The sequence below is a fragment of the Coregonus clupeaformis genome, chromosome 23 (genome assembly GCF_020615455.1).
Source record: "Coregonus clupeaformis isolate EN_2021a chromosome 23, ASM2061545v1, whole genome shotgun sequence".
Lineage (NCBI taxonomy): Eukaryota > Metazoa > Chordata > Actinopteri > Salmoniformes > Salmonidae > Coregonus > Coregonus clupeaformis.
The window spans coordinates 27830337-27844901 of NC_059214.1; the positions used below are offsets into that span (position 1 = coordinate 27830337).

At 39.8% G+C, this 14565-nt stretch overlaps 1 protein-coding gene across 1 annotated transcript in view; it reads right to left on the reverse strand.

Moving 5' to 3' along the window:
* LOC121537021 (adenylate cyclase type 5-like) overlaps nucleotides 1-14565 on the reverse strand; it is a 134669-nt gene that overhangs the window by 17171 nt on the left and 102933 nt on the right. Inside the window, exons 5-8 of the mRNA XM_041844752.2 lie at nucleotides 12909-13036; nucleotides 5438-5596; nucleotides 4515-4656; nucleotides 3579-3713 (exon numbers count right to left, since the gene is read on the reverse strand). Coding sequence (XP_041700686.2) covers nucleotides 3579-3713; nucleotides 4515-4656; nucleotides 5438-5596; nucleotides 12909-13036 — 564 coding nt within the window. The remainder of the gene's footprint in view (nucleotides 1-3578; nucleotides 3714-4514; nucleotides 4657-5437; nucleotides 5597-12908; nucleotides 13037-14565) is intronic.

The window sequence follows — 14565 nt, forward strand, 5'->3', positions numbered from 1 at the left end:
TGTCATGCAATAAAATGCAAATTAATTACTTAAAAATCATACAATGTGATTTTCTGGATTTTTGTTTTAGATTCCGTCTCTCACAGTTGAAGTGTACCTATGATAAAAATGACAGACCTCTACATGCTTTGTAAGTAGGAAAACCTGCAAAATCGGCAGTGTATCAAATACTTGTTCTCCCCACTGTATTTGAAAGCACTCTTAGTAGACCATTTAACCCACCTTTATTTGTAGGCTAAATTACTTGGCTAATGGCCAGGATAAAAAGACCCACCTATGCGATACTGCTCAACCAGACTTGATTAAGGGGAGGGTAGGCTATGTTTGGTTTTTAATTAAACTAAACGAACTGGGGGGAAACTAAAATAGTTTTATGTTTCTAAATATGAGATTCGTCAGCACAAAAGGCGCATCTCTCTTCCATGGGCACTGTGTGTCATGGCTGGATAGGCTTCGCTTCCGCTCTCAAAATCCATTCCATTATCAACTGCATTAACGTTAAGACCTGCTTTTTGTGGGTCTTAAAACTTCTCATTAGTGCTGCATGAAATAGTCACTTTGCGCTTGTTTTTAAGGACACACCTCAGATATTGCGCAAGAGAGCTGATGTTAGACAGATAAATTGCCGAACCTGGTTTTAGGGCTGGAAAATTCCAGTGCAGCAGTTTTTTACATGACAAAATTGCAAAGTTCCTCTTGCGCCTCCTTAGCGCCAGCTGAAAATAGAGACCATTAGGTGAAATGAAGAGTTTCTAAATCGATCACGTAACGGAAGTGCCCTCTATTGGATGAAGATAGCAACAACAACAGAAGAAAATGTGCTCTGCTGTACAGTTCCAAGAAACATCAACACATCTCCATGAGAAACGTAGAGCTACTTCCATATCAACAAAGCTACTCCCATATGTATATAATTGATGATTCGCTCTTCTGTCTGACCAGTAAACCTATTACTTTGTGCCTTTGTTACATCTAGGTAAAATCTATACTCCTAAGCTGAAAATACCCTGAAACCCTTCCTTTTTGGAGGAGACTTTCCAACAGAATTTCTAGGATGTCTTTTATAACATAATAACATAAGCAATTCCACTGATAAAACTGCACTCTACAAACAGAGATGGGGAACATCCCCGAATACCAGCATTCTCTGTATTTTATATGGAATAGGAGAACAGTGATTAATGATATAGTAGGAATGTACGTAATAAACACAGTTGACAGCAGGTCATTATAAGTCATCTTCACTCCGCTGCCTGCCCTGCCTGCTGGAAAGTTGGCGGACAGGGGATAGTGGGAATTACTATCACCGTGACTCCCTTTCCTTTCGCCTCACACACATTCTCTCCCCCTCTTTCATGCTGTCTTGCATCTGTCTTGCTCCCTCACTCCTTGCTCCCTCTATATCTGCTCTTTCTTTATATCGAGGAGAGAGAGACAGAGGGACAGAGACAGAGATATAGGGAGGGAGAGAGATGGGGAGAGAGAGATACTTGAAATACTTGAATCAGTTATAGAACCCATTGCCCTTTATGCCCAAGAATTCACAAAAAACACCAAATTGAGACTCTGCATCCAGAATTTTGCTAAAAATATCCCCTGTGTACAATGAAAAACACCAAATAATGCATGCAGAGCAGAATTAGGCCGATACCCGCTAATTATCAAAATCCAGAAAAGAGCCGTTAAATTCTCTAACCACTTAAAAGGAAGCGATTCACAAACCTTCCATAACAAAGCCATCACCTACAGAGATATTAACTTGGAGAAGAGTCCCCTAAGCAAGCTGGTCCTGGGGCTCTGTTCACAAACACAAACAGACCCCACATAGCCCCAGGACAACAACAACAACACAATTAGACCCAACCAAATCATGAGAAAACAGAAAGATAAATACTTCACACATTGGATTTACAAAAAAACAGAGCAAACTAGAATGCTATCTGGCCCTAAACAGAGAGTACACAGTGGCAGAATACCAGACCACTGTGACTGACCCAAACATAAGGAAAGCTTTGACTATGTACAGACTCAGTGAGCATAGCCTTGCTATTGAGAAAGGCTGCCAAAGAGAGACGGTCTCTCACAATACAGCTGTCCTGTCGCAGCTAGCCAATAATTAAATCAGACAGGACTTACTTACGCCCACACGCACTGAGCTCAGTCACTGATTTCAGACACTGATTTCAGATCCAGCAGGGAAGAGATAATAAGATAAAGAGATAACCAGAAATAATTATCTGATTGAAATCTGCACACCAAAAACTCTGGGGTGAAGACAATAGTAGGCAGGTGCTACGATTGGAACCAGATTCAGACCATTATTGTTTGGACATAGTGCCCTTGAGTTAATGTTAGGAGAGGAGAGGAGAGAAAAGGAGAGGAGGTGAGAGGGGAGGGGAGGGAAAGAGAGAGGAGGAAAGGTAAACAACAGACAGTGAGTCACCATAGCAGCATTGTTTTAGCACAGTGGGAGGCCTTGGGGAACAGAAAGAGGACTCAATGGTCACACCACTATAGCAATTTTCTGTGTGTTTGTGCTTGCGTGCGTGTGTATGTGTTTGTGTACGCGTGTGTGTGTATGTGTGTGTGCTTTTGTGTATGTCTTTGTTGTGTTAGAGAGATGATTCCCCCTGGGATTCTGAGTAATGTTATTCTGCTACAGATGGGACCTCACTGACTGAATGTTATGGCATTTGTTCATCCCTGTTGCCCACGTATTGTATTGTGACAGAGTGAGTAGTCCTCGAGAGACACTTGCTGGAGAGGTGAACCATAGTGTGAAGGGCCACTGCTTGGTGCCAGCATGCCAGCCTGCCACCCCCTCTACCCTTGAGACTATACAGAAGCTTTCTGGGAATTCATTACTGAATGCAAATGATTTACATCGTCATCTCAGAAGAGAGGAGAGACATGGATATATTGAATATATGTGTCACTGTCAATACTGACAGTTTTGGAAAAAAGTGTATTGGGATAAAATGACTATTATAATATTATTATATGTACCTGTGGTAGTTATGCACTGATGTCTACACAGACAGGAAACACACAGATAAAAGGTGTATCCGCCTCAGGTGAGTTTCCCTTATTGGTGACTGATTAAATCATTAAGGGTGTGACTGACTGTGGCCATCCTGCTACCGCTCCACTGACTCTGCTCCTCTCTCTCTCTCTCTCTCTCTCTCTCTCTCTCTCTCTCTCTCTCTCTCTCTCTCTCTCTCTCTCTCTCTCTCTCTCTCTCTCTCTCTCTCTCTCTCTCTCTCTCTCTCTCTCTCTCTCTCTCTCTCTCTCTCTCTCTCTCTCTCTCTCTCTCTCTCTCTCTCTCTCTCTCTCTCTCTCTCTCTCTCTCTCTCTGTGGGGTTTCTCGGACACCGGAGCAGGGACAGAGAGAGAGCCTAGAGAGACAATGAAAGATATACTGTATGCAATGACAAAACCGCCTCACGTCCTTGGCTTTCTATAGTCCCTGGTTAATACATAAACACAAAACAACAACAACCTGGCCTTGCTGTGAAGGCCAGATCAGAGAAGAGTAAAGATAAAGTACGAATGGCGGTGAGGGCAGAATGGTCTCTCACCATCCTCTTCATCTCCTTGGAGATCTGGTTTCCTCCGTGGTTGTAGAATGGTCGGTCGGTCCAGTGGCCCGTGTTGTGGGAGACAGAGTTGGCGCGCTGACGGTTCATTTTCGCTATCATCGCCTTCTCTTCTTTCTGCAATGCAAGGGAGACAGATATACTAGGGGTGGTAATGGAAAAAGTCACTCTGGGGAGCAGGAAACTACCAATGTAAAATCCTTGAATTAAAGATCATGTTAAACCTCATGTTTAAATGTCAAAATGATTTCACTCCCGGAACACAGTTATCCTGGGTTGCCCCCCATTTCCACCCCTTACAGCTATGCTGTATTTCTAGGGGAATACTGGGGGAATTCCATGCAACAATCCCTTAATCTACTGTAGATCAGTTACATGTTTTCAACGGTTCCTACTACAATTAAATATGCTTATAGGTAGTGATAGCTGACCTGGGATGAGTGTAGTGGTTCAAACATGCATGATTTCCAAAAGTAAGCCGACCAGCTGCTTATAAAAAAAATAAGACAGCCTGAAAGCTCGATAATCAGCCAGTAAATAAAAAAGTGTTTATGAAAATGTATCAGAATTTTGACTCAGCAGGGCCGAGTTTGTTTTCCTATTACGTTCAACCAGAGTTTTTCCTAGTCAAGTTTCTACATTGGAAATCTTACTCATGTCTGTGTAATTTACATTGGAAATCTTACTCATGTCTGTGTAAAGCCGTATTTCCACGGGACTAGTATTACTAGTATTACTTTATTCATTATCTCCAGCACCATACTAGTGTCTACATGTGAAAATAGCAATGAAATATGCCGTAAAACAAACTGTGAGGTGTCCCTTTAAGGTCAGATCACGTGATCAGGTAAACCTCTGGGCCATAGTCATAATAATAACCTAATCTAACAGTAAAGAGTTGATAAGGCTGTACTGTACCCTTTTCTGGCTGCAGCCCACGATGAGGTAGGTTTCTATATTGTGCTTCTTCAGATAGACGTTCCTCTCTCCTCCTGATCCTGGCTCCACGTCATAGTCTCCATTCAGGTAGTTCAGAGTGGCCTTGGTGATGTGGATCCGCCTGGCACAATAACACAGCAATAACTTACTGGACACAATGGTCAGGAATTGACATTATTCATCAATTCATTTCAGGATTATACCATAGAAAAGGATTGTGTAAAATTGTCATAATAATGTAGTGTAAATCTTTGTTTGCCAGTGATATATAGAGATTTTATACCATGGCATTGTTGAATACTCCTTTCTGATTGGCTTGAAGGGCATTCTAGAGCGTGCATTATTTCTCTACAAGGCACGGTATATTTGCACTGTATAATTTAATTGCTATAGTAAATTTGTACATGTTTTGTTTGAGCTGCTTATGAAAGCAAAAGTTGAATTGAAAACAGTATTGGTATTGTTGAATTCGATTTTCATAATTTGGTTAGCTAAACTAGCAAGTCTGTTTGTTTTGTTACCACAGCAACTACTGTAGCTATCTAGTAAACTTGCTAGCTACTTCAGTGGATGTTGAACACATTTCTAGTGGCAAATGTGTTAAATTCTAGGTATAAAAGGTATAATCAACTCGGGGCTCTATGTGTTCTCTGGGACTGCTAGTGCGTCGTGGAACACACCTTCCACGTCGTTCATTCTTTTCCATAGAATGCATAGGCCCTAGTTGATTAGCCCTTACATATCCAATATCCATACTAGTATACCACTTAGAATGCATGCCCAATACATCACTTAATTCTAAGTGCTATTTTAGGTAGTATTATAGTGTATATTGATACAGAGCATAGGAGAACATTGGGTGATTGACTGTGTACTGGTTTGTCATGATTGGCCGGATGTACCCTGCTGCGCCCCCAGCCTCCATGTGATTAGCTAACGTGACATCGTTGGACCACACGTCAAACTGCCACTTCCTGAGTCCCAGCACCCCGCAGTGGACCCTGCCACTATGGATGCCCACGCGCATGTTCACGTTGACCCCCGTGACCTCCCTCACGAGCCTAGAACACACACACAGACAGAGACAGAAACAGTTAGAGACCACTGAGCACTGATTTTGGAGGGATAAAATAGGAAATCTGTTCCCAAGTATTCTATCCAGGCGGAGCGGTCAGCGGTGCTCGTGCCCGTGGAAGCAGCTCAGCCGATTGTTGACCAATCACACTAGAAAATGTAGCCTGCGTTGTGATACATCAGCACGTATGTCCAGCTAACTTGCCCACTTTAGCTAGCTAGCTAGCTGGCTAACACTATCAGTTTACAGAGTCACTTTTAACAATAAAAGTAACTGCTTTCTAATCTATTTTTGGATTCATAATTTCTATTGCATGTAAATACGTTTTTATGTCGATAATATTTGGTTATTTCGTTGCTATGGTCATGGGCGGCTGTCGCCCTCCTAGGCACTAGCCGCTTTGACTAGAGGGACAAGTTGTGTACTCGGCTAGGAAATCGGCAATATTTCCGTCTGCAAAGAGCTTTAGGGCAACATTATCCACAAACAATCACCCACATGCTCTTAAGGAAATTGTGAATGTCATGGATACATTAGAATTAGTAGATATATGGAGGCTTAAATATACTGATCTAGTGAGATATACATGGCGGAGACTGAATCAAGCTAGCCGTCTTGACTTCTTTCTTATCTCATTCTCGTTGGCACCAAAAGTAAAAAAAGTGTTGATAGGGGACAGAATGCGGTCGGACCATCATATAATAGCCATATACATTACTCTTACTGAATTTCCACGTGGGCGAGGATATTGGACATTTAATCAAAGCCTATTGGATGATAATTTATTTATAATTAGAACAAAGGAATTTATAACTGACTTTTTCCAACATAACATAGGTACAGCGAATCCCCTTATTGTATGGGACACCTTTAAATGTGCCTTTAGAGGCCATGCAATTCAGTACTCATCTCGAAAACAAAAGCAATTTAGGTCAAAAGAGTTTATACTAAGAAAGGAAATCGAAAGTCTAACAGAACAGATAGATGGCAATAAAAACTGTAACATAGAGGCTCAGAATAAATTAGAGGAAAAACAAAAAGAAATGGAGAAACTTATTCAAGAAAGATCAAGTGTAATATATTATAAAAAATAAAGCAAACTGGATGGAATATGGGGAAAAATGCACTAAATTCTTTTTTAATCTTCAACATAGGAATGCTACCAAAAAGAACTTAATGAAAGTGGTTACAATTGATGGAGTCACCCATAATTCACCAAATGATATTTTGAAGGAAGAAACAAAGTACTTTAAGCATATGTTTTCTTTTCAGTCGCCTCCATCTCCTCTAACTGAAGCTAATTGTAAAGATTTTTTTCTATTGATAATGTCAAATTAACAGCCACACAGAAAGACTCATGTGAAGGTGAAATTACAGAGGAGGAACATCTGGATGCAATTAAAGACTTTAAGTCTGGGAAAACTCCAGGGTTGGATGGCATACCAGTCGAGGTATACCAAACGTTTTTTGATATACTAAGAGGACCGTTATTATCATGTTTTAACCACTCCTATGTAAATGGTAGATTATCTGACACTCAAGAAGAAGGTCTGATCTCATTATTACTGAAACAGGATACAAGTGGAAAATATAAAGATCCAGTCCATTTACAAAATTGGAGGCCCCTTACACTTCAGTGTTGTGATGCAAAAATCCTAGCAAAATGTATAGCGCATAGAATTAAAAAGGTATTGTCGGATATTATTCATTCTAATCAGACAGGTTTTTTACATGGAAGATACATTGGAGATAATATAAGGCAAGTATTGGAAACAATAGAACACTATGGAAAATATGTGAAACCAGGCCTGCTATTCATAGCAGACTTCGAAAAGGCATTTGATAAAATTCGACTGGGGTTTATATATAAATACCTGGAGCATTTCAATTTTGGAGAATCTCTTATAAAATGGGTCAAAATCATGTATAGTAACCCTAGGTGTAAAATAGTAAATAATGGCTATTTCTCCGAAAGTTTTAAACTGTCAAGAGGAGTGAAACAAGGTTGTCCACTATCGGCATATCTATTTATTGTGGCCATCGAGATGTTAGCTATTAAAATCAGATCCAATAATAATATCAGAGGATTAGAAATACAGGGCTTAAAAACAAAGGTGTCATTGTACGCTGATGATTCATGTTTTCTTTTAAATCCACAACTAGAATCCCTCCACAGCCTCATAGAGGATCTAGATACATTTTCTAACCTCTCTGGATTACAACCAAATTATGACAAATGTACTATATTACGTATTGGATCACTAAAAAATACAATTTATACATTACCATGTAGTTTACCAATAAAATGGTCTGATGGTGATGTGGATATACTCGGAATACATATCCCAAAGGAAATAAATGATCTCACTTCAATAAATGTTAATAGAAAGTTAGCAAAAATAGATAAGATCTTACTACCATGGAAAGGAAAATACCTGTCAATTTGTGGAAAAATCACCCTGATTAACTCTTTAGTATTATCCCAGTTTATCTATTTGCTTATGGTCTTGCCTACGCCTAGCGAACAGTTTTTTAAATTATATGAGAAAAAAATATTCAATTTTATTTGGAACGGCAAGCCAGACAAAATTAAAAGGGCATATTTATATAATGAATATGAATTCGGAGGACAGAAATTATTAAAGCATTAGACCTATCACTAAAAGCTTCAGTCATACAAAAGTTATACTTAAACCCGAACTGGTTCTCAAGCAAATTAGTAAGATTGTCTCACCCAATGTTCAAGAAAGGCCTTTTTCCCTTTATTCAGATTACAACAACTCATTTGCAGTTATTTGAAAAGGAAATCATCTCCCAAATATCACTATTTCTAAAACAAGCCATAGAAAGTTGGTTGCAATTTCAATTTAATCCTCCAGAAACGACAGAACAAATAATGCAACAAATATTGTGGTTAAATTCAAATATACTAATTGACAAAAAAACTTTATTTTTTGACAGAATGTTTAAAAAAGGTATAATCTTCGTAAATGATATCATCGGTAGGACTGGTGGAGTTATGTCGCACATGCAGCTAACAAAAACATATGGAAATGTCTGCTCTACCCAAAATTACAACCAAATAATTGCAACCTTACCGCAAAAGTGGAAGAGGAAAGTGGAAGGGGGAGAAAGTAAGGAACTTGTCTGTCGGCCTTGCATTAAAGAACATAATTGGTGAAGGAAAACTGTGATAAATAAAAAAGTATATCAGTTTCACTGAAGGACCAAAGGATTGACAGCCGTCCCATATAGATTGCAAAATAGTTGGGAAGAGATCTTTGACGTACCGATCCCATGGCATAATGTTTATGAACTGACACGCAAAACGACACCGGATTAAAAAATTTGAATCTTTCAATTTAAATTATTATATAAAATTCTTGCTACCAATATAATGTTATTTATATGGGGGATACAATCTTCCCAGCTCTGCAGATTTTGCTGTGAAGAGACAGAATCATTAGATCATTTGTTTTGGTTCTGTCCATTTGTAGCTTGTTTTTGGACACAGGTCCAGGAATGGCTAAAGGATTGCAATATTTACCTGGAGCTAACCTTCCCAGATAGCATTACTGGGTGATCTGAAAAGTCATAGTCAATCAATCAATAATATAATAATACTTTTAGCAAAAATGTTTATTTTTAATTCACAATCTGTAGAAGCAATGAGAATAGAAAGGTTCAGAACTCTTGTAAAACATCACAGTACGGTTGAAATATATATGGCAAATAGAAATCCTATATGGATGGTGTTAAGAGATAGATGGGAGGTATTGAAAAGAGTTGAAGGATGGGACTAATAACAAATAACAACAAATAATAACAAAGATAGCTAATAATGTAAGCATACTGTGTCCATTATAATTATATAGGTTGTATGTTGGGAGCTTTTGGGAAAGAGCACAGTTAGAAAGATATGGCATATAGAAGCAAACCGGATGGACATCATGAAAATGATCGGAGAGGTTGAGAGTAGAAGAAGTTCAGGAGCAAAAAAATAAATAATTATATATATATAATATAATTATTGTAAAATTAACTCTGTCCATAAGGTGTAGATAGTAAGTATAGATCGGAAGTAGAGGCCTGGGCATTGTTGTTCACTAATTTACTCCAAGTAGGGAAAGGATGGAGGGGTTGAAAAGTAATAAAGGGGAGTATATACAGTGGGGTGAACAAGTATTTGATACACTGCCGATTTTGCAGGTTTTCCTACTTACAAAGCATGTAGAGGTCTGTAATTTTTATCATAGGTACACTTCAACAAAAATCCAGAAAATCATATTGTATGATTTTTTAGTAATTAATTTGCATTTTATTGCATGACATAAGTATTTGATCACCTACCAACCAGTAAGAATTCCGGCTCTCACAGACCTGTTAGTTTTTCTTTAAGAAGCCCTCCTGTTCTCCACTCATTACCTGTATTAACTGCACCTGTTTGAACTCGTTACCTGTATAAAAGACACCTGTCCACACACTCAATCAAACAGACTCCAACCTCTCCACAATGGCCAAGACCAGAGAGCTGTGTAAGGACATCAGGGTTAAAATTGTAGACCTGCACAAGGCTGGGATGGGCTACAGGACAATAGGCAAGCAGCTTGGTGAGAAGGCAACAACTGTTGGCGCAATTATTAGAAAATGGAAGAAGTTCAAGATGACGGTCAATCACCCTCGGTCTGGGGCTTCATGCAAGATCTCACCTCGTGGGGCATCAATGGTCAAGAGGAAGGTGAGGGATCAGCCCAGAACTACACGGCAGGACCTGGTCAATGACCTGAAGAGAGCTGGGACCACAGTCTCAAAGAAAACCATTAGTAACACACTACGCCGTCATGGATTAAAATCCTGCAGCGCACGCAAGGTCCCCCTGCTCAAGCCAGCGCATGTCCAGGCCCGTCTGAAGTTTGCCAATGACCATCTGGATGATCCAGAGGAGGAATGGGAGAAGTTCATGTGGTCTGATGAGACAAAAATAGAACTTTTTGGTCGAAACTCCACTCGCCGTGTTTGGAGGAAGAAGAAGGATGAGTACAACCCCAAGAACACCATCCCAACCGTGAAGCATGGAGGTGGAAACATCATTCTTTGGGGATGCTTTTCTGCAAAGGGGACGGGACGACTGCACCGTATTGAGGGGAGGATGGATGGGGCCATGTATCGCGAGATCTTGGCCAACAACCTCCTTCCCTCAGTAAGAGCATTGAAGATAGGTCGTGGCTGGGTCTTCCAGCATGACAACGACCCGAAACACACAGCCAGGGCAACTAAGGAGTGGCTCCGTAAGAAGCATCTCAAGGTCCTGGAGTGGCCTAGCCAGTCTCCCGACCTGAACCAAATAGAAAATCTTTGGATGGAGCTGAAAGTCCGTATTGCCCAGTGACAGCCCCGAAACCTGAAGGATCTGGAGAAGGTCTTTATGGAGGAGTGGGCCAAAATCCCTGCTGCAGTGTGTGCAAACCTGGTCAAGACCTACAGGAAATGTATGATCTCTGTAATTGCAAACAAAGGTTTCTGTACCAAATATTAAGTTCTGCTTTTCTGATGTATCAAATACTTATGTCATGCAATAAAATGCAAATTAATTATTTAAAAATCATACAATGTGATTTTCTGGATTTTTGTTTTAGATTAGTCTCTCACAGTTGAAGTGTACCTATGATAAAAATTACAGACCTCTACATGCTTTGTAAGTAGGAAAACCTGCAAAATCGGCAGTGTATCAAATACTTGTTCTCCCCACTGTATATAAAAAACATGGGGGACTGGAAGTGATGAAGACAATTACATTGATAGAAGATACAATCTATCTGCAATATTAAGCTGATCCACCCCCAAAAAAAAAAAAAAAAACTGAGGACAACCTCAGAGCAGTCTCCTAATGCGGTGCCTCGCTGACTCTGTGTGAATGTAGAGGGCAGGGACACTGACCCAGAATATTTTCTCACTACAGTATGGTCATTTTTCAACTGACTGGGCATAGGTCGGCTTTTAAATTCTTAATCAGTGGCAATATTCTAGATTTTTCAACATTGTTCCATGTTATTGCATCATGGAAGTTGGGGGACTGCTTAGAAAAAGGAGAGAGCTAAGTGAAGTAGAAATGCAATAACCACAGCCGCTCTGGTCTAAGGGACGAAAACACAGTCAATTGCACGAACGCGCACACACACACACACATTGACACACACACGCACACACACACAAACACACTACTGATGACAGGAGTGCTGAGGGGCAGACAGTCAGGTCTGTGGGTGGAGACAGACATCTGTCTCATCATTCAGAAACAGCCAATCAATAAATCAGCCAGCCCTTATCTCTCTCAGCAAACACCAACCAGAAACCACAAAGAAATACTGTTTCAAGCACACCAAGCACCTGTCCTGGACTCATTGACTCAAACTCTGCAGACACAAATTAGGCTAAGTGCCTCTTCATGGGTATAGAGTGAACCTGATTTGAACCTTTCTGGTTTCTCTGGGCTTGGAAGTGGAGGAGTACTATGGCACTAATGCACACCTGCCTCCTACCACCTGTCTGAAACAAGGCTTGTACATCCTGTGGCTCTCCAGGACCAGAGTTGAAGAACAATTGTAGAGTTTATTTCCAAAACGCAATATCAACCTATTTTTCACATTTGTGTTTGTCAATCATTTTGGGTAACTTCATGTGTGTGTATAATATAACTGTTCTCAGATTTTTTATTCATAGATTTTAGATGTGTATGAAAATGTTTTTTTTGCAAAACGCTATATATACATTGTTTAGCTGGAATGGAATGTTCGTATCCTGTATATTTGACTGTGATATGTGGTTGTCTCACCTAGCTATTTTAAGATGAATGCACTTACTGTAAGTCTTTCTGGATAAGAGCATCCACTAAATGACTAAAATGTCATATTACATACAGATCTACTACTTATCTCTCTGAGAGTGAAATATAGCATTTTGCTAAACAACATGATTATTTGTCTCTCTGAAATGAAACCATCAAGTGATAGATTTCAATCATATACATGTCTGCTATTGAACAACCCCGTGCAGTAATTAGGTGGTGAAAAAACATACCAATCTCTTTCATAAGGTTTTTAAACAATAAAAGCTCATTTACCAACATTTCTGAAAATTGATATATAGCGTTTTGGAATGAAACTCAATTCTCTCTAGACAAGGTTGTTTTAGTGTGAGCTGTGCTGGACAGAGCCAGACCAGACCAGGTCTGTTGTGTCCATAGACATACATTTATGTAATATACACCGTTTATATGTATTTGGCCGTGCCATACTCACGAGATGGCCTCGATCATGTCCACACCCATCTCCACACAGCAGGATGCGTGGTCGGCCCGGGCCTCTGGCAGCCCAGACACACAGTAGTAGCAGTCACCAAGAATCTTAATACGCAGGCAGTGGTTCTCCTGTTGACACACACACAAACACACACACACGCACACACACACACATGTATGCACACACACACACAGACACACACACAGAATGTGTTAGTGTGTTACTAGCATTCCCTTTGAGGAGGGTTTTACATATGATGCTCATAAAAAGTGTTAGTTTTTTGCCTGCTTGTTGAAATGCACTTGGTATTGTAAGTCTCTCTGGATAAAAGCTTCTGCTTCATGACTAAAAACTCAATGGAAAATGGAAAATAATTCCTTTCATTTAGAACCTGACCACTATATCTAGGCAACCAAATGCTGGCTTCACATTTTGCCAACACTTGGGATAAAACCACAGTGCCTTCAGAAAGTATTCACACCCCTTGACTTTTTCCACATTTTGTTACAGCCTGAATTTCAAATGGATTAAACTGAGATTTTTGTGTCACTGGCCTAAACACGACACTCCATAATGTCAAAGTGGAATTATGTTTTTCGAATTTAAAAAAAATGAATTACAAATGAAAAGCTGAAATGTCTTGAGTCAATAAGTATTCAACTCCTTTGAAATGGCAAGCCTCAATAAGTTCAGGAGTAAAAATCTGTTTAACAGGTCACATAATAAGTTGCATGCACTCTGTGTGCAATAATAGTGTTTAACATGATTTTTGAATGACTACCTCATCTCTGTACCCCACACATACAATTATCTGTAAGGTATCTCCATTAAGCAGTGAATTTCAAACACAGATTCAACCACAAAAAACAGAGAGGTTTTCCAACGCCTCGCAAAGAAGGGCACCTATTGGTAGAAAAAAGCAGACATTGAATATCCCTTTGAGTATGGTGAAGTTATTAATGACACTTTAGATGGTGTATCAATACACCCAGTCACTACAAAGATACAGGTGTCCTTCCTAACTCAGTTGCCGGAGAGGAAGGAAACCGTTCAGGGATTTCATGAGGCCAAAGGTGACTTCAAAACAGTTACAGAGTTTAATGGCTGTGATAGGAGAAAACTGAGGATGAATCAACAACATTGTAGTTAATTCACAATACTAACATACAGTGGGGAAAAAAAATATTTAGTCAGCCACCAATTGTGCAAGTTCTCCCACTTAAAAAGATGAGAGAGGCCTGTAATTTTCATCATAGGTACACGTCAACTATGACAGACAAAATGAGAAAAAAAAATCCAGAAAAACACATTGTAGGATTTTTAATGAATTTATTTGCAAATTATGGTGGAAAATAAGTATTTGGTCAATAACAAAAGTTTCTCAATACTTTTGTTATATACCCTTTGTTGGCAATGACACAGGTCAAACGTTTTCTGTAAGTCTTCACAAGGTTTTCACACACTGTTGCTGGTATTTTGGCCCATTCCTCCATGCAGATCTCCTCTAGAGCAGTGATGTTTTGGGGCTGTCGCTGGGCAACACGGACTTTCAACTCCCTCCAAAGATTTTCTATGGGGTTGAGATCTGGAGACTGGCTAGACCACTCCAGGACCTTGAAATGCTTCTTACGAAGCCACTCCTTCGTTGCCCGGGCGG